The sequence below is a fragment of the Marmota flaviventris genome, chromosome 10, assembly GCF_047511675.1.
Source record: "Marmota flaviventris isolate mMarFla1 chromosome 10, mMarFla1.hap1, whole genome shotgun sequence".
Classification (NCBI taxonomy): domain Eukaryota; kingdom Metazoa; phylum Chordata; class Mammalia; order Rodentia; family Sciuridae; genus Marmota; species Marmota flaviventris.
The window spans coordinates 40,070,349-40,094,175 of NC_092507.1; the positions used below are offsets into that span (position 1 = coordinate 40,070,349).

Genomic DNA, 23,827 nt, shown 5'->3' on the forward strand with positions numbered 1-23,827 from the left:
CTATTTTTAAAGCATAAGAATTAAAGGACACTGTTTATTAAGTATAATTCACTAATGCCACCAAACTCAGTGATAAAACCTTCACCCTTACCTGACCACAATGCCAATTATATGAGTTCTTGCTGAGCCAGTGCCTATTGGGAAGGTTCAGAATACCCAATCTGGGATTACTAGAGCAAGGTAGGAGGCAACTAATAGTCATACTCCCCAGTTTCGTGCTTTCTCCATGGGTAACAAATACCAACTATAAGATGTCCCCTGGACAGCAGGGAACTCCCTACAGCTATCTTCATGAAGGTTTCCTAAAAATTCAGAAGAAATGCAAAAGGAACCGAGTCCTAGGTCCAGCTATGTATGTCACCAATGACCTTTCATCAAAGACTCTATATTTATTATTTGTTCAGGGTACCTTCCTAGTCACTGATATAAACACACAAATACACACATATACTGTCTATAAAGATTTTGAAAAGAAATAAAAATTCTTCTAGTAAATAAGCCAGGAAAGAAAGTAGTTATTTCTGGCACAATAATATTTTTATCATGGCAAATTAGATTACTATTAGATTTTGGATAGTATTTATGATCTAACAAAAATATTTAATCTTAAATAAAAATGTATTTCATTTTAACATAATCTACATTTTAATTTTATATATTCACCACACATCAGTAGGTGGATTAATAACTTATACAGTATTTCCATTGCCAAAATGAACTATATTTAAATATAATTACCATGTGCTGTTCTATTTGGAAAAGAAAGACAAAAAAAAATTCATTTGAAAGAAATTGTTATCAGTACATACAGAAATGACATTCTCTAATTATCTTTTTCTTTTTGCTTAATATTATCTTTTGTATCTTTTCAGGTTTCTGGTTTTGTTACAATCTTATGTTAAAGAAAAATGCTGTTAGTACCTCTTTACCAAAATAACATTCACCTTCAGGTATTCATATTTACTACATCGAAGTTAATTCCTTACAAATTGTCACTGTTTGTCTTTTTTTTTTTTTTTAATTAGAACATTGTAGTTATACAGTAGTTGGGTTCATCCCAACAAAATCGTACATGCACAGAATTCGGTTTAAGTTCAAGATCCTCTGCTTTTCCCTCCTATCCTTCCTCCGCACTTCTGTGTCCTCCTGCCTCAGTCTACCAAGCCACTGGGATAATAGGCATGCACCACTACACCCAACAATTTTATTTTTGATTGGTTGTTTTTACTTATATATAAAGGTGAAATTCTCTGTGCTATATTTATAAATCATTTGCATAACATGATTTTTTTTGAAGAATTCATTCTGGGGGGCACAGGACAGCATACCTATAATCCTAGCAAATGGGTGGTTGAGACAGGAGTATTTAAAGTTCGAAACCAACATCAGCAATTTAGTGAGGCCCTCGGGACTTAGCAAGACCCTATCTCAAAAATAAAACTTAAAAAAGGGCTGCGGATGTGGCTCAGCGGTTAAGCAACACTGGGTTCAATTTCTGGTACAAATAAATAAATAAATCTGCATTTCTTTCCCTTTCTGTCCTTCCACTCTGCCTCTCAATCTCCTCCTTCTACAAAACTGATCTTCCCTGTATCTTATGATATCCTACCCTTCCCTCTTTCTTTCCTTTATTTTACTTTAGCTTCCACATTTGAAAGAAAACATTCATTGACCTTTGAGTTTCTGGGTGTGGCTTATTTCACTTAACATGATGGTCTCCGTTTCCATCCATTTACCTACAAATGCCATATTTCATTCTTTCTTTTTGACTGAGTAGAACTCCATTGTGTATGTTGTGTGTGCGTGTGTAGTTTCTTAACCCGTTCATCTATTGACAGGCATTAGGTTGACTCCATTATTTGGCTATTATAAATTGTACTGCTATAAAAGTTAAGGTGGCTGTATCCCTAATGTATGCTTCTTTTAGTATTTTGGATTAATACCAAGAAGTGTGATAGCTGGGTCATATGGTGGTTCCATTCCTAGTTTTCTGAGGAATTATCATACTGCTTTCCAGAGTGGTCATACTAGTCTGCAGTCCCACCAACAATGTACAAGTGTACTTTTTCCCCCACATCCTCCCAGCATTTATTATTGTTTGTAACCTTGATAATTACCATTCTGATTGGAATGAGATGAAATCTTAGTGTAGTTTCAATCTGCATTTCCCTGATTGCTATATATTGAACATTTTTTCATATATTTGTTGATTATCAAGGATGCTTCTTCTGATAAGTATCTGTACAGTTCTTTTGCCCATTTATTGATTGAGTTATTTGACTTTTTGGCAGTTTTTTTTAGTTCTTTTTTTTAATAGTTTGTTGATGAACATACATACATACACATATACATACATACATACATACATACATACATTTATTTACTTATTTATTTATTGTGCTAAGAATTGAGCCCAGTGCCTCACACATGATAGGCAAGTGCTCTACCACTGAGCCACAACCCGAGCCCTTGAGTTCTTTATATTATATTCTAGATATTAATCCCCTATCGGAGAAATGGCTGGCAAAAATTTTCTCCCATACTCTAGGCTGTCTCTTCACACTCTTATTAATCCTTTCCTTTGCTGTGCAGAAGCTTTTTATTTTGATGGCATCCTACTTATTGATTCTTGGTTTTAATTCTTGCACTTTGGGGATCTTATTGAGGAAGTCAGTGCCAGCATCAGTACGGCAGGAGTATTGACCCTATGTTTTCTTCTAGCAGTTGCAAGGTTTCTGGTCCAATTCCTCAGTTTCTGATCCATTTTGATTTGACGTTTGTGCTGGATCACACAAATGGGTCTAGTTTCATTTTTCTATATATAGCTATCCAGTACTCCCAGCAACATTTATTAAAGAGGCTGTCTTTTCTCCAAATATATTTTTGGCATCCTTGTCAAATATCAGATGGCTGTAAGTATGTGGGTTGTCTCAATCCAACACTAAATTGCTGATATTGGTTTTGAACTTGAAATATAAATTTTTCAAAAGTTTCCAATGATCTCCTGGGTTTCAGAAGTATCTGTAGTGATATTTCATTTTTTATCTCTAACTTTGTTGATTTGCATCTTCTCTTTCTTTTTTAATTTTCTTTTATTTGTAGATGGATGCAATACTTTATTTTGATACAATACTTTATTTTTTTTCTTTTTTAGTTGTCTTCTATTCTGTACCACTGATCTTCATGTCTATTTTAATGCCAATACTATACTGATTTTTGTATAGCTCTATAGTATAATTATAGATCAGGCATTGTGATGCCCCCTGCATTTCTTTTCTTCTCAGTATTGCTTTGATGTTCTGACTTTCTTATTCTTTTTTTTTTTAATTTGCTCTACTTAGTTGTACATGAAAGCAGAATGCATTTCAATTCACCATATACAAATGGAGAGCAACGTTTCAATTCTCTGGTTTTACACAGTATAGAGATGCACCATTTGTGCAATCATACATGTACCTAGGGTAATGAAGTCCATCTCATTCTACCATCTTTCCTACCCCCATAACCCCTCCGCATCCTCCCCTTTGCCCAATCCAAAGTTCCTCCAATCTTCCCATGCCCCTTCTTATTCTTCCAAATAAATTTAAGGATTTTTTTTTAATTCTGTGAAGAATGTCATTGATAGTTTGATGGGGACTGCACTGATCTGTATATTGCTTTGGGTAGTATGGCCATTTTGACTATATTACTTCTGCCAAGCCAAGAACATGAAAGGTCTTTCCATCTTCTAAGGTCTTCTTCAATGTCTTTCTTCAGTGTTCTGTAATTTTCATTTTAGAATTCTTTTACTTCCTTGGTTAGGTTAATTCCCAAATTTTTGTGGGTTTTTTGTTGTTGTTGTTGTTGTTGTTTTGTTTTGTTTTGTTTTTTTGAGGTTATTGTGAATGGATCGATTTAGTAGATTTCTTCCTACTGTTGGAATATAACAAAACTATTGATTTGTACATGTTGATCTTGTATTCTATTACTTTGCTGAACTAATTTAGAAGCTACAGAAGTCTTCTGGTGGAGTTTTTCAGATCTTCTAGATATAGCATCATGTCACCCACAGAGACAGTTTGACTCTTTTCCTATTTGTATCCCTTAAATTTCCTTTTTTTGCCTGCTTGCTCTAACTAGTGTTTTGAGAACTATATTGAATTGAAGTGGTAAAAGTGGAAAACCTTGTCTTGTTACTGATTTTAGAAGACATGCTTTTAATTTTTCTCCAATCATTATGTTGGTTTTAGGTACGTCATAAATAGCCTTTATGATGTTGAGGTAAGTTCCTTCCATCCCTAGTTTCTCCAGCATTTTTAACATGAATGCGTGCTGGATTTCATCAAAGGCCTTTTCTGCATCTATTGAGATAATCCCATGATTCTTGTCCTTAATTCTGTTTAAGTGTGAATTACACTTATTGATTTGTGTATAATGAACCAACCTTTCATCCCTGGGATGAAACCTACTTGATATGGTATATTATCTTCTTGATGTGTTTTTGGATGTGGTTTGTTGATATTTTTATTAAGGACTTTTGTATCTATGTTTATCAGAGATATCGGTCTGTAATTTTCTTTCCTTGATATGTCTTTGTCTCATTTTGGTATCAGGGATATACCGGCTTCATAGGATGCATTCAGAGTGTTCTCTCCCTTTCAATTTCGTGGAATAATTTGAGAAAGACTGGTGTTCATTCTTCTTTAAAGGTCTGGTAGAACTCAGCTTAGAATCCATTTGGACCCAGGCTTTTCTTTATTAGAAGGTTTTTAATTAGTGTTTAAATTTCATCACTTGATATTGGTATATTTAGGTTATCTATTTATGCCCAGTTTGATTTGGGTAGTCATATGTATCTAGAAATTTGTCAATGTCATCTAGATTGTCTATTTATTATTATCTATTTATTCCCAGTTTGATTTGGGTAGTCACATGTATCTAAAAATTTGTCAATATCTTCTAGATTGTCCATTTATTAGAATATAAATTTTCAGAACAGTTTCCAATGATTTTCTGGGTTTCAGAAGTATATGTGGTGATATTTTGTTTATCATCTCTAACTATGTTGATTTGCATCTTCTCTAATTTTTTTTAAATTTGTAGATGGATACAATATTTTTTTTTCTTTTTTAACTGTCAATGGACCTTTATTTTATTTATTGATACACGGTGCTGAGAATCGGACCCAGTGCCTCACACAAGCGCTTTGCCACTGAGCCTCAATCCCAGCCCACTTTTATTTATTTTTATGTGGTGCTGAGGATAGAACCCAGTGCCTCACATGTACTAGGCAAGTGCTCTACCATTGAGCTACAACCCCAGCCCCATCTCTCTCTCTCTCTTTTGGTTAATTTAGCAAGGGTTTATCAATCATATTTACTGCGTTCATTGATCCTGTATGGTTTTTATTCTCAGTTTCATTAATTTTGGCTCTGATCTTAATTATTTTCTGTCTGCTAGGATTTTGGAATTAGTTCCTTTTCTAAGGCCTTGCAGTGGAGCATACTTTTACTTTTTTGGGATATAATTTTTCACAGTAAGCACTCAATGCTATAAATTTTCCTCTTAGAAGTACTTATATACTGTACTAGAGATTTTGACATGCTGTATCTCTATTCTCATTTGTTTCTAAGAATTTCTTGATTTCTACTCATTTCCTCTTTTATTCATTCTTCATTTAAAAGAGTATTGTTCAATCTCCATGTGTTAATATGATTTCTCTTATTTCTCTTATTTTTCTTGCTGTTGGTTTCATTCCATTAAGATCCAATAAGGTGATGAGATTATATTAATTATTCTACAAAGCTAGCACTTTGTACAAGTATAATCTATCAAGAAAACTACTATAAAATTTCTGGTGTTATGGTTTGGATGTGAGGTGTCCACCAAAAGCTGATGTGTGAGACAATGCAAGAAGGTTTAGAACAGAAATGATTTGATTATAAGAGCTTAACCCAATCAGTGAATTAATCTCCTGATAGGATTAACTGGGCGGTGACTGAGGGCAGGTAGAGTGTGGTTGGAGGAGGTGGGTCATTGGGGGTGTGCCATTGGGGAATATATTTTGTATTTGTCAAGTAGAGTTTCTCTCTCTCTCTCTCTCTCTCTCTCTCTCTCTCTCTCTCCTGTCTGATCATCATGTGAGCTGCTTCCCTATACCACACTCTCCCACCATAATGTTCTGCCTCACCTTGAGCCCCAAGGGATGAAGCCTGCTGTCTAGGGATTGAGACCTATAAAACCGTGAGACCCCAAATAAACTTTTCCTTCTCTGAAATTGCTTGTCAGGTCTTTTAGTCACAGCAGCAGAAAAGTCGACTAAAACATCAGGGTAGCTGAGAACATAGTTAAATGATAGAGCTTATGCTTAGCATGTACAAAATCCTAGGTTCAATCCCCATCACTCTGCCATATACCAAAAAAAAAAAAGAAACAGAGAAAGAAAAAATTTTCCTGTGACAACAAATAGAGACGAAAATTTACCAACTACTTTGCTTAAATGCTGTGATTAGAGAGCAATAGTAATCACAGTAATTATTATTATTGTGATTGCTATGCTATTACTTCATTGTAGTAGTCTCATCACTACTGTAACCCAATCATACATTAGTACATGACCTTGTTATATTAATGCTTACAATCTCCCCAAAGTTATTTTTATTTTGGCAACATATCTTTTTATTTATTTTATTATGCATAATTTAAGTATATATAAGAGCAGAGATAATAGTAAAGACAACAGGCACGAACACAGTACTCTCTAAAATTGTTACCAGGTTACAGCTAACCATTTCACTTCCTGCTGACCCTATTTGAAGTAAATGCTGTATATCATACCATCTTATCCATACATGCCTCTAGGAGCCAATGACACTTTTAAAAAACCCAATACATGGGGCTGGGGTTGTGGTTCAGTGGTAGCACACGCGTCTGGCATGTGTGAAGCACTGGGTTCGATCCTTGGCACCACATAAAAATAAATAAGTAAAAGAGAGGTATTGTGTCCATCTACAATTAAAAAAATATTTTTAAAAAGAAGCCCAATACATAATCACACTTAAAAACATAATTATTTAATATCATCAAATACCAGTCAGCATTGACAGAATATTTCTCACTATATTATTTGAAAGTAATCAGTAAACACTGTTTTCCCTTTCTAATATACCATGAGTCACCTTGAGACCTGCTTGCTTCAGCTGAAGTCAATTCTATTATTTTTTTTTCACAATGCCAGTTACTTTGGGTTCAAGTTCCACTACTGAGCCATAGGGAATATACCCCAAACTGACACAACTTCCAGAAAGAAAAGGCAAAATTACTTAACACTAGTATAGACTGATAATAAGACAAAAATTTACAGACAATTATAAATGTAAAAGGTAAAGAATATGAGTAACAAAATAATCTCTTGTTGAAGTACTAAGTAATCTCAATAACTATCATTGCCACACACATCTTCATTATAAGCAATCAACAAACTCCAGCTTTTGTTTTGTTTTGTTTATTACTCTACTGGCCTCAGTCAGTCTAAGAACACCAGGAATGGTTTTACTATTCTTTCTTTATTCCAAAAAGCTATGACAGAATGAAGAAATTTTTAAAATATCTGTATGCAGTTTTCATTTGTTTTTTAAAAGGCACAGTACTTTTTAAATTTTCCCACTACTGTAGTCAATACAAACAGAAGAAGGAAAATAAATTCCCCATTAGAAGAGAAGATGAAGCAAGCCACATACTTATTATGTCCTAGAAATCTCATTTTCTATTTAAAATTTATGCAAATTTTATACATTATAATCATTGTTATTTATGTTTTAAGAAAACAGTGTTTCTTTTTCAATTATTCTAATAAATCAATGCTTCAGAAAGATGTGTACATTTATTCTATAGATTTGTTGGTCTGTGAGACAGGGTTTTGCTATGTTGTCCAGGCTGGCCTCAAACTCCTGGGCTGTGATCCTCCTGCTTCAGCCTTACAAGTAGCTAAGATTGTAGTGTATACCACTTCTCCTGGCTTATTCTGTAGCTTTGGGTATTTCCTAGCATGCACATTTGGAAAACATGGACATATAAGACTGTAGACTTGACTTTATAGTCAAACATAGCTGAGTTCCAATCTCAGCCTTGTTACTCACGACCTGTCATTAGGTAGTTGACCTTTTTAACTCCTTATTTTCTTTTTTTTTTTTTTAAGTTGTAGATGGACACAATACCTTTATTTTATTTATTTATTTTTATGTGGTGCTGAGGATCAAACCCAGGGCCTCACACATGCTAGGTGAGCGCTCTACCACTGAGCCACAACCCTAGCCCTCATTTCTCATTTTTAAATGGAAATTATAACAATGACTATCACAGACTGGATGGGTATACCAATTAGATATAATAATACACAAAAAAAAAAGCTTATCAAAGAGCCCAGCAGAAAGAAACTGCTAGCAAATGTTAGTAGTAGTTATTATAATTACTATCTTTTAAATCAAACTGTAAAATAAGGGATTGTCTACCTTGCAAGGTAGGGTGGTAAGAACAGTAAAGGACCTAAGATTCTACCCAACTTAGTTGCAAGCTAATAATTTATCCTATTATAATTTCATGGATGCTAGAGGAAAATACAAGACTCTTGGGTCAAGGACAAAGAGATTTATTAGTCACATCAATAATAACCACAGTAGTAGCATTCTTTTTACACAATTCATAAACCTCAGGATGACACAGAGTGGGCCAAATGACAACGTACATCCAGTGAATTGCATTAGAGGAGAGGAACCCTGTGCTTATGGAATGTGAATCAATTATATTGGATAAAAATTATGATTGCCATTTCTTTAGAGGCAAAAATATCTTTATCTGACAGACTATAAGCAACCTGCCTTTTGGTCTGGAAGGCAACACTATCAAGGCTGGGTGAAACATGACATCCTTGCAAAGATATCCTAGAACAACCAGTGCCTCTATTCATAAGAGGTACAGAAATGTAGGAGACACGAAGAGGATTGCATTCAAACATTATCCTCTCATTTATAGCCATCCTGGATGTTGATGAATTTTTTTTAATGAGTATGCCACTCCATCAACAACTCTGATTAATCCAACTGACAATTTGTCTCACACATAATTAATTAACGCTGCTATCAACAAGACTAAACAGCAGGATCAGCAGGATGAGGTCAATCTTCACAATTGATTTTAGCCATAATCCTCAAGATCACATACACAAATAAGATAGATCCTATGAGCCATCAGGGTCTACCCCAGAGTTATAATATGGATATGAGGTGTTACCCAAAAGTTCCTATGTCAATGCACAAATGTTTGGAGGTGAAATGACTGGCTTGTGGGAGCTGTAACCTATCTAATCAGTTCATCCTAGTTTGAATGAACTCACAGGGTGGTAGCTATAGGCAGGCGGGGCATGGATGGAAGAGGTGACTCACTAGGGGTAAGCCCTAGAAAGATTCATATTCCCTGTGGCCCCCTCCCTCTCTCTGCTTCCTGGCTGCCAGAAATGAAGCAGCACTTCTCCACTTCCCCGCTGATGTTTTGCCTCACTTTCAGCCCACCATGGACTGAACCTCTGAAACCCTGAGCCTAAAATAAATTTTTCATTAAGTTGCTCTTGTCCACTATTTTGGTCACAGAGACAAAAACCTGACCAACACACTCAAAAAGCCAGGTGGCTTTTCCATTTCTCCCAAGGCATTAATACAAGAACAATAGGATGGATTAGCAATTGTGCAGACTGCCTTAGCCCACTAAGAAAAATCAAGGGCAATTTTATCCTTAAACAACTCTGGTCAATGAATTGAGACTGACCTTAATCCATCTCAAGGCCACAGTACTGTCACTGATTGCTTAAGCTAAAAAAAAAAAGTCAAAAAACAAAAGAAAAATTTTATACTGCCTAAGCTAAATGAACCACTCCCCTCATAGAGACAAGTGTTCACAGAGTATACATAAGTAACAAATCAGTTATCACTCAGGGAAGCTTCCCCAAGTAACCAAAAATAAACTCACTTTGGAAAGATCTCAAAAGTCATCTACAGACTACAAAATCTACTGATATTTCCTTAAAATTCAAAGGTACAAGAGTCTATGTTTTTAGGAGGCAGGCAAGTCAAGGCTTGGTTTACACTAAAGAAGTACAATCCCAAGGGCACAGATAATGCTCCTAGAAAGGACTGTAAAGCTAAAAGACAGTGCTGCATGCTCCACACACAATCTAACCCCACTAAAACTTCAACAATAATTTAACACAAAGATTAGGGGATATAAACCCCCAAATTAACAACCAGACCCCAAGTAGAAATTGCTAGGGAGGGGCCTCAGGTCCCACTCGTGGACATTTGCTCCTATAACAACACTAGAAAGGATAACTGTGTACACCACACCTACAAAGGACCTCATCTTAGATCCCATTTCTTTAGAACATACAGAGTTGTCAAGTCTAGAAGAATGATCACAGAGGGTATACCCCACATACCCTGCTATATACAACTGAAATGCCTGACCTCAATAAACAGATAGAGATATTGAAAAAGAACCAAACAAATCTTGGAAATGAAAGACATAATAAATCAAATAAAAAATTAAGCTGAAAGTCTCTCCAATAGAGTATACCAAGTAGAAGACAGAATCCAAGAGCTAGAAAACAAAGTGGACAGCCTTGAATATTCAGACGATATTAAAGAAAAGAAAGTAAATTACCATGATCAAAATATACAAGAACTCTGAAACAACATTAAAAGACCAAATTAAAGAATCATTAAAATTCAAGAGGGATGCAAGATACAGGTTAATGGCATGGATAACAATGGAGGTGAAAGAACTGTATAATGAAAATTATAGAACACTGAAGAAAGAAACTGAAGATTTTAGAAGATGAAAAGAATATCCATGTTCTTAGGCAGAATTAATATTGTTTAAATGGCCACATTACTAAAAGTGATCTAAATATTCAATGCAATTCCCATCAAAATACCAATGATAATCTTCATAGAACTAGAAAAAACAGACCTAAAATTCATATGGAAGATAAAAGACCCATCCTTTTTTATTTTTGTTTTTTGGTACTATGAATTTAACCCAGAGACACTTAAACATTCAGCCACATCCCCAGCACACCCCCCCTCCCCTTTTTTTTGAGACAGGGTCTCACTAAGTTGCTTAGGGCCTCACTAAGTTGCTAAGGCTGGCTTTGGACTTGTGATCCTCCTACCTGAGTCATTGGGATTACAGCCATGCACCTCCATACCTGGCTAGCCAAAGCAATTGTAAGCAAAAGAAAAAAAAAAAAAATGCTGGAGGAATTATAATACCTGATTTCAAATTATACTACAGAGCTGTAATGACAAAAACAGCCCGGTAACTGCCATAAATATATACATACAAGCCAATGCAGCAATAGAATAAAAGAAATAAATTCACATAGATATATACAGTCACCTGATTATTGACAAAGGCGTCAAAAACATATATTGGAGAAAAGAGAGCCTTTTTAAAATGGTACTCATAAAAATGGATATCCATACATAGAAGAATGAATCTACATCCCTACCTCTAACCCTGCATAAGTCAACTTGAAATGGATCCTAGACCTAGAAATTAGACCAATAACTTTGCAACTCCAAAAAGAAAATATAGGGTCAGTGCTCCAATATATAGGCATAGGCAACAATTTCTTCATAGGCCTTTTAAAGAATTAATAAATGGGATGGCATCAAATTAAAAAGCTTCTGTGCAGCAAAGAAAACAAAAGTATGAAGAGAAGCCCTACAGAATGGGAGAAAATCTTTGCCAGCTACTCTTCCAAAAGGGGACTAATATCTAGAATAAATAAAGGACTCACAAGAGGGGAAAAGGGGATGATCTAATCAACAAGTGATCTGAGCAAGCACTTCTCAAAAGAATAACAAATGGCCAACAAATAATGAACAAAAGTTCAATATTTCAGCAGAGAAATACAAGTCAAAATCACACTAAGATTTTCATCTCACTAGTTAGACTGGCAATCATCAAGCATACAAATAATACTAAATGCTGGCAAAGATGTGAAGGAAAAAGAACACTTTATACAGTGTTCGTAGGACTTTAAATTAGTGCAACCACTACAGCAATCAGTATGGAGTGCCTCAAATACTAAGAATGGAACCACCATATGACCCAGGTGTTATCACTCCTCAGTATTTACCCTCAAAAATTAAAGTCAACATACTATAGCAATACATGCATGCCCCTATTTATAGAAGCACAATTCACAATATCAAAGTTATAGAACTAGCTTAAGTGTCCATCAACAGATGAATAGATAAATAAAAAGAGGTATGTATATACAACAGAGTTGTATTCTGCCATAAAGAATAATGAGGGGCTGGGGATGTGGCTCAAGCGGTAGCACGCTTGCCTGGCATGTGTGGGGTGCTGGGTTCAATCCTCAACACCACATAAAAATTAAAAATAAAGATATTGTGTCCACCTAAACTAAAAAATAAACATTTAGGAAAAAAAAGAATAATGAAATTGTTGTTACAGGAAAATGGATGGAATTAAGATCATTGTTTTAAGTGATATAAGCCAGACTCAGGAAGTCAAGTGTTGTCTGTTTTCTCTCACGTGTGGCAGCTAGACAGAAAAAAAAAGGGAGGAGGAAAGAGGGTGATTTCATAAAATTAGAAGGGAGACCAGTTTAGTAGATAAAGGGACCAGCAGAGGGAAGAGGGGAGAGAAAAAGTACTAGAGAATGAAACTGAACAAATTATATTAGGTACACATACCAATGTCATAATGTACTCCACTATTACATATAATTATAATGTACCAAATAAAAAATTAATTGAAGAAAAAAAGAAAGAGTTGTTAGATCTTTACAAGTAGGATCTACTTCAGGCTAAGAGACACAGTCAATCTATGTCCCAACCTAGGGCTTAATACTTGTTTTGGGAAGTAATAAATAAGGTCAGTCCAGCCCCTATCCAGGCCAAAATTCAGGTGGCCATCATCTGTCCCACAAATTCTCTGAGTGAAGGCTATGGGATGCAGTGAAGAAGACATCTGAGTGTTTTGACACTTTTTTTGCATGGAAGATACAGAGCTAGGGCCAATCCCGATAAGGAGAACAGCAAATCCCGACCAGAGCCACCTAATAGGGAATACCAGATACAGTAGTTAATTAAATTTAACGTGCTTGCAGCAATTTAGAAAAGCTGCACCTAGGAATTTTCCTTTTTTCCTTCATAAGAAAGTCTTTAAGAATGGTTGTCAGGGCTGGGGAATTTTCCTTTTTTCCTTCATAAGAAAGTCTTTAAGAATGGTTGTCAGGGCTGGGGTTGTGGCTCAGCGGTAGAGCACTCACCTAGTACTTGCAAGGCCTGGGTTCGATCCTCAGCACCACATATAAGTAAATAATTAAAATAAAGGTATTGAGTCCATTACAACTAAAAAAAAAAAAGAATGGTTGTGAAGGGCTGGGGTTGTGGCTCAGGGGTAGAGCACTTGCCTAGCATGTGAGAAGCACTGGGATCGATTCTCAGCACTGCATACAAATAAAAAATAGATAAAGGTCCATTGATAACTCAACAATATTAAAAAAAAAAAAAGAGTGGTTGTGAAAGACAAAGAACATTAATGTCTTTCCCTCCCCTGAACATTAGAAGTCTAAGATATTTCCTCCTCCAGTATCAGGACTATTGCTCTGTTCACTGCCACAAAAGTCATAATTTCCCATTCCAGTAGCCATTAACTTCATCTTTTTTTCCAATCATTTCATACTCACACCTAGACCTTTTATCTAGAAATGTCAAGTACAAGAAGTTCAATAGAATTTTTATGAAACCTACAGAAACCCATTATGGCCTCCACTGGCCCACATGGGCCACCAATGGACACAGCAATCAGTATACTAAACCACAGTCACTATTCTGATAATCTAGAACTGTATCAATCCAACAAGAGACTCCAGGTAGCTGAACAAGAACTAGGTTTGAATTCTGAAAGCCACCGTTTGGTCTTGCCACCACATAGAAGGTACACACCAGCCAAGCTGGTTTGCAGTTGCTGCTAGTGGAAAAACAGAAACAACATGCCCACAAACGGTCGACGTGGAATCTCAATTTTTCAAAACAAGGCTATAAACTTCCCATCTCTTCTGTCCTGATCATTACTCAGAAAGTGATCAAGCTTAGACAATTCCTTTCTGGGGAGAGTTGTATTCGGAGACCAAACTGACTTACTAAGGTATGTGAACTAGGAGGAAGCAAAGGATTTCAAATTTGATTTTTGAAAAAACTGTCCCAATGTTCAATGTTCATCGACAAACTACACATCTATGACTGGCAAGGGAAACAAACAGTCCATAAAATATCAACCACTGTTGGGTGGTTTTTGCAATAAAAGATGCATCACCATCGGAATGAAAATGGTCTAGAAAGTCTTTAAAAACATAATACAGGTTAGTTTCTAGGGCCACAATGGTGTAGCCAGAACCAGCTGATCAGAGTGCAACAGCAACATCACAACCAGAAGAAGTGCCAATATCAATGAGGCACCACTGATAGCCCTGAGAGAAAGGTCAAAGATCCAATATACAATCTGCTAGGAGTAGGCAGTGATCATGCCCCCCTATGCAATTGGTTTTTCTTATCCCAAGACAAATGGGTAAACTTTTGGCAGGAGTTGTAAATCTGACACATAGTGCTATCCTTTGTGTCAGACACAGAGTCCTTTACTTTGTGCTCAGTTGATGATGGTTGATATGCCATCACATCTAATACAATGATGAATACAGGCAACATGGGTATGGACAGCATGGCCTCAATCAGAAACTTGCTTCTAGTAAACTTCATCAGAAAACAAGTCCTTACTGTGGACACCTTCATGAGTGATACGAATGGTTTGATCAGTATCTATAATTTATTTGTATAATTCATAGGTTTAAAAAGAACTGTCATCAATCTGCAAGTCTAGAGTTTTCCAAGTGGCAGACCAAAGAGCTATGCCATTGGCAACAGGCAAAAGTCAGTAAAAACAAGTTTCATCAAGAGTACTGGCCAGAGCTTTAAGAACAGCCTTGAGTTCTGCCCAATGAACAGAGCAATCATACCCATTTTCAGTCTGCCTAGCTAGTGCACAGGCTGAACAGATTCAGAACTAAGCAAACATAATCATCTTTCTGCCTGGCTGAACCATCAGTGAACTAGGCCCAGGTTTAGAATAAAATTTCTGTGAATTGAGGTCTCCGTTGTGCCAATGGCTTTGCTTAAAACAACAAAGGGGGAAATAAAGTTTCCTCCAAAGAGGCTGAGCCATAGACATTAAGCACTCCATCTCTCAGGCAAACCAAGGTTCCTAGCAAATTTGTTTTTTGCCCCAGAAGCTGCAAATTTGCATCCTTTCATGCTCTAAAGTAAGTACACACATCCAAAACTCTTGTCTGAAGGGGGGATGAACCTCCTGCTCAGACCCAACACATCTTAGTAGTAGTAGTTACAATGGGGAGAGCCTAAGGCTAACTTTCAGAATGGTCAAAAAAGTCCTGCCCAGGCCTATGGCTCAGCAGTAGAGTGATGGCCCTGGGTTAGATCCTCAGCGGCCCTGGGTTAGATCCTCAGCACCACATAAAAACAAATAAATAAAATAAAGGTATTGTGTCCAATAAAAAAAATAATAACAATAAAATTTTTTTAAAAAAAAAGTCCTGCCCACCCAAAAGAATTAGTAACAACCAGAGAAATGTTCAGACAGCCATCTTCAACCCAACTTCTTAGAATTTAGTGTGCAACTACCTCCCCACTAAGAGCCAATAGAGAACAAAGAACAATTTGGTCACATGTTTCTACTAATTCCCATGAGATTCCCCAAATTCTGTTAACTAAGCTATAAGTTCTTCATCTTTCTTCTTCCAAAATGTCATGTCTGTCAACATTCCATCCTTGTCACCAAAACTGTTAAAAACTGCAAAGTATCTGAGATTTATCCTACTTGCAAGATAACAATTTTGCCTGCCAGTTTCATAGGTGCTGGCTAAAAACACTAACTCCTAGGTCAAGAACAATGAACTTAATTATTCAGAGTAATATCATAGTCAGAGTAACAGCATTTTCTTGCACTGATTCTCCAATTCCATTTCCCACAGAATGCCACAAAGTAGGCACATGCAGTGGAATGCATTATAGAAAAGGAACCCAGAACCTAGAGAACTCAAATCTTTTTAATGGAAAGTATGTGTGCCTGCCCTTCATTCCAGAGGGAGATATTATCTCTATCTTCCAAAAGTTTTCAATAGGGACATGCTTGAAAAAGAAACAAAGGTAATCAATGCCTCTGCTCAACAAGATATGCAAAAAAAAAAAAAAAATGGAGAATTATGTCACTATATCCCAATGCAGGATCACTATAAAGGTTATATATTAAGTACCTTGCACAGCTATCTAAAACATGTAAAGGAACCCAAAGCTATTAAACTTAAAATATGACTCCTCAATTGTGTCTCCACCTCACTTTAAGGAGATGCCAAAAGATACATTTAAATTGACTTTAAGAAATAATTCAATAACTTCTGTCCATTGGGGAAAAAGAAGGCAAGAGAGCCAGCAGGGATCAAGATAAAAAGATTCCTCTCAGTAACACTCTTGTATTATAGTAGCTACCATTAAAGAATCCAGAGAATCAAGGTGAGTTGCAAAGAAAAAGAAAGTGACTCAAACCTAACTCCAAAGCCATTAAGGTACACATAATCTGAAAATTCTCCTTCCTTAACTACAGCTTGACATCTCATCCTTTCTATCTCAATAATTTCTCTATAACCATAAATAAAGGCAGGTTCTGTTAATTTAACTAGACTACTTCTTGAAATTAGGTGTCAAGCTCATTGTAAAACCTATGATTAGTGATTAATATGGTGAACAATTTTCATTTAAGATTAAAATGTCTGCCTTAAAAAACAATTGGAGGGATGGGGTATAACTGAATAGTAGAACATGTTCAAATCCTAGCACTGGGGGAAAAAAAAAAAGTTGAGAGTGAAACTATAATCAAGAAGAGTGACTGACACAACAATTCAGTAATAATATTAAAACTTTTACAAAGTTCTTGAACTCAAGTTTGACATTTTACCATATTACCTTACTGAGGCCCTTCATAAAATCTAAATCAAGTCACTATATTCAGATCACTTGGAAGTTATAATACTCAATGTAATATAACAAATTTTTATTCTCTCAAAGGCAGAGAGAATGATTTTGATTCAAAATCATATCCGTAAATAGTAGATACTTAAAAACATAAAAATTTAACCAGGTGTGGTGGCACACACCTGTAATCCCAGCAACTCAGAAGCTTGAGACAAGGGGATCCCAGGTTCAAAGCCAGCCACAGCAACTTAGTAAGACCCTGTCTCAAAAAATAAAATAAAGGGATGGTATGTGGCTCAATAGTTAAGCACCTCCAGGTTAAATCCCCAATAACAATATACATATTTTACACACACACATATATGTATATATATATATCCTATCTGTGCCATAACTAAATTAACAGCTATATACTAATAAATATTCACTGAGCACTTATTACTAGACACTAGGAGAATCAAAACTTCATTTAGGGGCTGGGGTTGTGGCTCTGTGGTAGAGTACTTGTCTAGCATGTGTGAGGCACTGGATTCAATCCTTAGCACCACATAAAAATAAATAAATAAAATAAAGTTACTGTGTCTACCTACAACTGAACATAAAATTTTAAAACTTCATTTAGAAGAAGACAAAGTTATAAAGGGGCAGAAACTATGTTCAGTAGATAGGTGTCATGGAACACTAGACTTCAAAAAGGAGCTCAGAGGCCAGTGAAATCTTAAAACTGCATGGTAACTCTGGAGGCCGAGGGAGGAGTATCACAAGTTCAAGACCAGCCTCAAAAACTTAGCAAGGCCCAAAGCAACTTAATGAGACCCTCTCAAAAAAAAAAAAAAAGTAAAAGGGCTGGGAATGTAGCTCAGTGGTAAAGCACCCCTAGATTCAACCTCCAATCCTCCCCGCAAAAAAATTACTAAATGGAGAAACAAAAGTGTGATTTACTTATAGTTCTATATAGGAAATATAACTAAAAGTAACATCAAAATTGGGGCTGGGGATATAGCTAAGTTGGTAGAGTGCTTGCCTACCATGCACAAGGCCCGGGGTTCAATCCCCAGCACCACCAAAAAAAAAAAAGTAACATCAAAATCAATGCCAAATTTGAGAAAAAAATAAAGGAATTCTTAATCTATGATCACTAGATCCAGAAAGAATACTTTTTAGCAAGGCAGACAGGGTTTTCTTTCTGAGAAAGTCTGAAACAAAATATTACTACTACTGGGAGTTGTTCTTTTTTTCTTCACTTGAGTAGCACTATGCTCTCTGTCTCTGTATTATCAGCAACAGAGAAACAAAAATAGAAAAATATAAAACAAACTGTGATACTAATCTAAATGGATACTCCCCCTTTTTGTTCCCAAAGGAAAAATGTTTTTTATATAATACATATATATATGGGGGGGTAGTTGGTATTGAACTCAGGGACATTTTATCATTAAGTTACAACATCCCCAGTCCTTTTTATTTTGAGATAGGTCTTGCTAAAAATTGGTGAGGCTGGCCTTGAACTTGCAATCCTCCTCCAATAGCCTCCTGAGTCACTAGAATTAAAGATGCGCCACCATAAAAGTTTATTTTGGAGCTATAAAATTTTATTTTAGAAAAGAAATCACCATGACAGTAACCAAAAGGTTAAGGTGGGTGGAGAGAGGCTCATATTTGTGGTCAACCCAGAACCACATAAGAGATAACTAATATTACTGAAATTATCTGACAGCAACTGTGATTGTCTAGATAACTATTTTCACATCTATAAACAAACCAAATAGGGTTTCAAAGTTTGTTTGATTGAATGATTTTTGTAAAGGAAAAGAAAGAATAAAAATCAGTTGTTAAAGAATTCTACAATTACTAAAAGAACAAGATTTGGAACTTTCACTTGAATGCATCTCTGTTATAAAAACATTGGGGGGGGGGGGGAATCTCATGATTAATCAATGCCTATCTGTTTTTTTAAACCCAGGAAATTTCTTTACACTCCCTCCTGGGTATAGCTAGGAAGAACTGTAGGTGTACTATTCTATTTATTCCTATACCAGTAACACACTGTGCTAACAACACTATGGATGTTTAAAGGTACATTTTGGTAAAATATTCCAAATTCTAAATTCACTATCTCAGAGCTAACTTTAAAAATAATTCTCTAAACAAGATGCTGGCATTCTCTCCATTCAAATTTTGGTGGTGCAGCCACTACAGATAACAGTATGGCAGTTCCTAAAAAACTAAAATTAGAATTATCATGTGATTCATCAATTTTACTTCTGGGTATATACCCAAAAGAACTGAAAGCAGGGATTCAAACAAATGTCTATACATCAGTGTTCACAGCAGCATTATTCATAATAGCCAGAAGGTGAGACTCTATATCCATTGAAAATGTATGAATAAACAAAATGTGAAATATACAAACAATGAAACATTATTTAGCTATAAAAGGGAATAAAATTCTGACACATAACACAAAATTGATAAACCTTGAATATATTATAAGTGAAATAAGCCAGTCACAAAAGGATAGAGTATATGATTCCATTTATATAAGCTATCTAGAACAGTCAAATTCATGAAGAGGGAATAGAATAGTAGTTGCCAGGGGCCAGAGACAGGGAGGAATGGATACATAGTTACAGTTTTATAGAATGAAAAGAGTTCTGAAGATGGTTGTGGTCATGGTTACACTGCAATGTGAATGTACTTAATCCCATTTAAGACTTAAAGGAGCTTAATATGGCAAATTTTAGTATACATATTTTACCACAATTAATTTTTTTTTTTATGGTTGAGATTGTAGTTCAGTGGTAAAGTGCCTGCCTAGCATGTACAAGGCCCTAAACTTGATCCCCAGCACTACAAAAAATAAAATATTTACTTAACTGGGATAATTTTCAGGGGGCTGTTTGACTTGTACAAAGTTCCCCCACCTATACTAGCCCATTAAGTATGAGCTATAATATTCCATCCACTTCTTATCACCATTCTCCACTGATTTCAATAGAAGTCTTTTCTCTAGTGAGTTGAAATAGTCAAAAATAATACAAAATTCCTTCTCAAAAGATTTTACAGTTGTAGCACACCTGCAATCCCAGTGACTCAGGAGGCTAAAGCAGGAGGACCACAAGTTCCAGGCCAGCTTCAGTCATTTAGCCAGGCCCTAAGCAACTTAGCAAGATCATGTCTAAAACTAAAAAATAAAAAGGGCTGGGGATATAGCTCAAGTGGTAGAGCTCCCCTATTTTTAATCCCTACTACTACTGTTAAAAAAGAAAAAAAAAAAAAAAAAAAGCTTTTCCATACTTAACATTGTATTTATTAGAACCTATTGTCCAGCAATGATCAAAATTGAATTTTAAATCTAATCAAATTTTTGAATTATGTCTTTTCTACAAAGACACTGAACTCTCAAGTTATTACAAATTCTCAAATCATAAGTAGATAAACAAAATATGAATTTGATATATTCATTTTTGTGTGGGGAAAATAATTTGTCCAGTTATAGAAGAAACTGATGTCATCCAATAATCTATATCCACTCTTGAGAGACTGTCTGAAGGTTCTAGAAAGGGAATGCTGCTACTCGTATACCCTTGGCCATACCTTTGACCCAAGTAGGGTCCTACTCTATATTCTCCTCTATAGGGGAAGGTTGTCCTCTTCAGCAGCTTTGGGACGCACAAGGAGTGGTGAGGAAGGAAGGGGACATCCACCTAGCCAGCCAGATCAGCTGAATCAACCCTGATGATCAATAGGGTGACAGATGTTGCAGCCAGATCACCTTCATATCCTACACCCAAGTCTTTAAGTATAATCTTTAAAATAAATTACCTGGTTTTCATATAACTGGATAAATGCTTTTTTTAATATTTATTTTTTAGTTTTAGGTGGACACAATATCTTTATTTTGTTTTTATGTGGTGCTGAGAATCGAACCCACTGCTTCACACATGCTAGGTAAGCGCGTGCTACCACTTGAGCCACATCCCCAGCCCCATAAATGCTTATTTTTAAAAGTCACTCCTGAAAAAACATACTATATAAAAAACAGGAAGTATAATCAATTTTAAAGTAAGACTACAAAAGCAAACTTCTCTGGCATTTTGATTTCTAAGAGGATTACAGGTTCCTAAATATACAAAAGGTTAATGTGTTTAACATGTATATAGCTTTCTAAATAGCTTTTTATTCTATCAATAATATCTTCTTAGCTATTTGACAATATAAAATTAACTTTCCCATTTGGTAAACAACCATTCACAGCACATGCCGTTAAGTTTTTTTGTTTTTTCATTAATAAACAATAATGCACAGCATTTTCCTTGGCCAATAGGACCATTCCAGTAAAAGAAAATCTTCTTCAAATTTATTGAGATCAAAATAATCATGACCAAAACTCCAGATACTTGTCAGAAAAATATTAACATTGCCTCTTAGAGTAAGAACCTGGGCTGGGGATATAACTCAGTGGTAAAGCTCTTACACAGCATGCTTAAGGCCTTGGATTCAAATCTTCACACCACAAAAAAGGGGGGGGGGGGGGGCAGGGATGCAAGCTTGAAATTTCAGCACAAAGGAGGCTGAAGCAGGAGGATCTCAAATTCAAGGCCAGCTTCAGCAACTTAGTGAAGTGGTAAGCACCTAGCAAGAACCTGTCTCAAAATAAAAAATAAAAAAGGCTAGAGACATGGTTCAGTGATTAAGCACCCCTGGATTCAATAACTGGTACCTCCCTCCCCCCCAAAAAAAAAACTAAACTAAATTTCCAGTTTTTTAGTCAACGTAAGATTAAACAGTAAGCATAATAATTGTCACAAATAATAAAATTGAAAGCAGCAACAAATTATTAGAGGTAAAAAGTTTGGTGAAATCAAAATAAAGTTATAATTAACTTAGGGCTTTTAACAAAGTAAACTGCACTTTTTGTTGACCAAAGACTTTCCCATCAGAACACAACAGTTTTATAACAGGATAAAACTATACCCAGAAATATAGAGTTCTTTTTCACACAATGCATACCACATTAAAGACTGAACTGAAGGATTTAAAACAAAAAAGCTAAACCAAAAAAATGATGAAAGATTTAGGCAAGCAAAAGACCTCAAGCCATTCCTAAACCTACAAAACAACAAAATCTTGTAGTGGACTTATTTTAAGATTCTTCCTTTCCCTAGTCTTGTGAGTATAATATAAAGAAAATGTAGCTACTTGTACATTCCCAGCACATCACATACCACAGAGTAACCAAAAGAACAAACTCTGGAAATGATCAAAATGGTCACCAGAACATGAAGTTGTAAAAATAAAGAATAATAAGGGAGTCCGGGGTGGGGAAGAAGCCCAAGAAAAGCTCAGTGAGGAAAATGATGCCTACAATGCTAGTGTTGGATCACAGCAACAAAAGTCTGACTATACTTGACAATGCCTTCTAAGTTAATGTCAAAATGGATAGAAACACTAAAATATTTTCTTCACCAAACAGCAAAAGACAAAGTTAACATTCAAAGAGTATCACTTCTAACTCCAACTATCTCCTGATGCATACAGCTCTAATTTGAAAGGGCCTCCCTAAGATACTTAGGTGCCAGTGTCACTATTGCGGGGAATAACCTTTACTTATCTTTTAAGTTATTCCTGGAGACAGTACACCAACCAAGCATTTAAATCTGTAGGGGAGGGGGAGCCGCAACATATGAATTGGTTATTAAGCACGTGAAATCACTGTAGAGAATACAATGGAATACAGACTACTGTCTCTTCCTTATCTTCTTACCCTCCAAAGATTCCAGTAAGGCACTCAAAGTCTCAAATGTTTATTTCTCTTTGAGAAGGACTAGAATGCCCAGCTACTCTCACCACCACCTCCTCATCATTCTGTTTTATTCTTCCCTTAATACAATACACCACACCCATAACACACACTACACACAAACACACAAACACACTCACACACACACGCACACACTCCAAACATCCCAAGCTCCTCATGGAAGAACCCAAACACCTCATACTTAATGGCCCCTCACTTAATACCCCCAAATTTTACACATTCCTTATGTGATAAACACTTCACACATAGTAACCCAAAATTCATAACCTCCAACCTAAATATCTCATTCAATCCGTACTTAATACATTGTACACACACCCACAGTAGCAAATGAATTATGCTTCCCCACGGCTTACGATTCACAAAACACACACACACACCACGTCCCGTATAAAAGCCTCAACTACACACCACTGCAGTGCTCAAACAAACGCTGGGAAGAGGCCACCTTTCAGATACCCGGAATTCACGAGGCTGGAAGAGGGAGGAGAATCAGGCCAAAACCTCACCTGAAAATCCGCCAGGATCATCTCCCGGTCCATGTTGGACGCCATGGCGGCCGCCGAGTACCGAGGCTCCGGGAGCGAAGCGCGCACCTGTGAGGGAGACGGCGCCTCCTGAGGCCGTCTCCGCCGCCGCCGCCGCCGCCGCCGCCGGGCGCCGAGGGGCTGGCGGGCGAGCCGGCGGGCGGGCCCGCGGGCCGGCGGGCGGGGCAGCGCGGGAGGCGCTAGGTGCTCATGCACTCGGTAACCTTCAGGCGCCCCAGCAGCCTGCCAGGGCCCCACGGAGCCCGCACCGCAGCCGCCCCAACAGGGAGGTTGGATTGATTGCGGATCAGGTCTTACAGTCGCCGGCCAGGATGAGGGCAGGTTGCGACAGCGCGCAGCCGGCACCC

At 36.6% G+C, this 23,827-nt stretch overlaps 1 protein-coding gene across 2 annotated transcripts in view; it reads right to left on the reverse strand.

Annotated features, from left to right (window-relative positions):
* Faf1 (Fas associated factor 1) overlaps nucleotides 1–23,827 on the reverse strand; it is a 403,819-nt gene extending 379,992 nt beyond the window's left edge. The window contains exon 1 of one of the 2 annotated variants that reach the window (XM_027944976.2): nucleotides 23,442–23,827. In XM_027944976.2, coding sequence (XP_027800777.1) covers nucleotides 23,442–23,486 — 45 coding nt within the window. In that variant the 5' untranslated portion in view covers nucleotides 23,487–23,827. The remainder of the gene's footprint in view (nucleotides 1–23,441) is intronic. The other variant, XM_071617812.1, reaches the window with a different exon arrangement.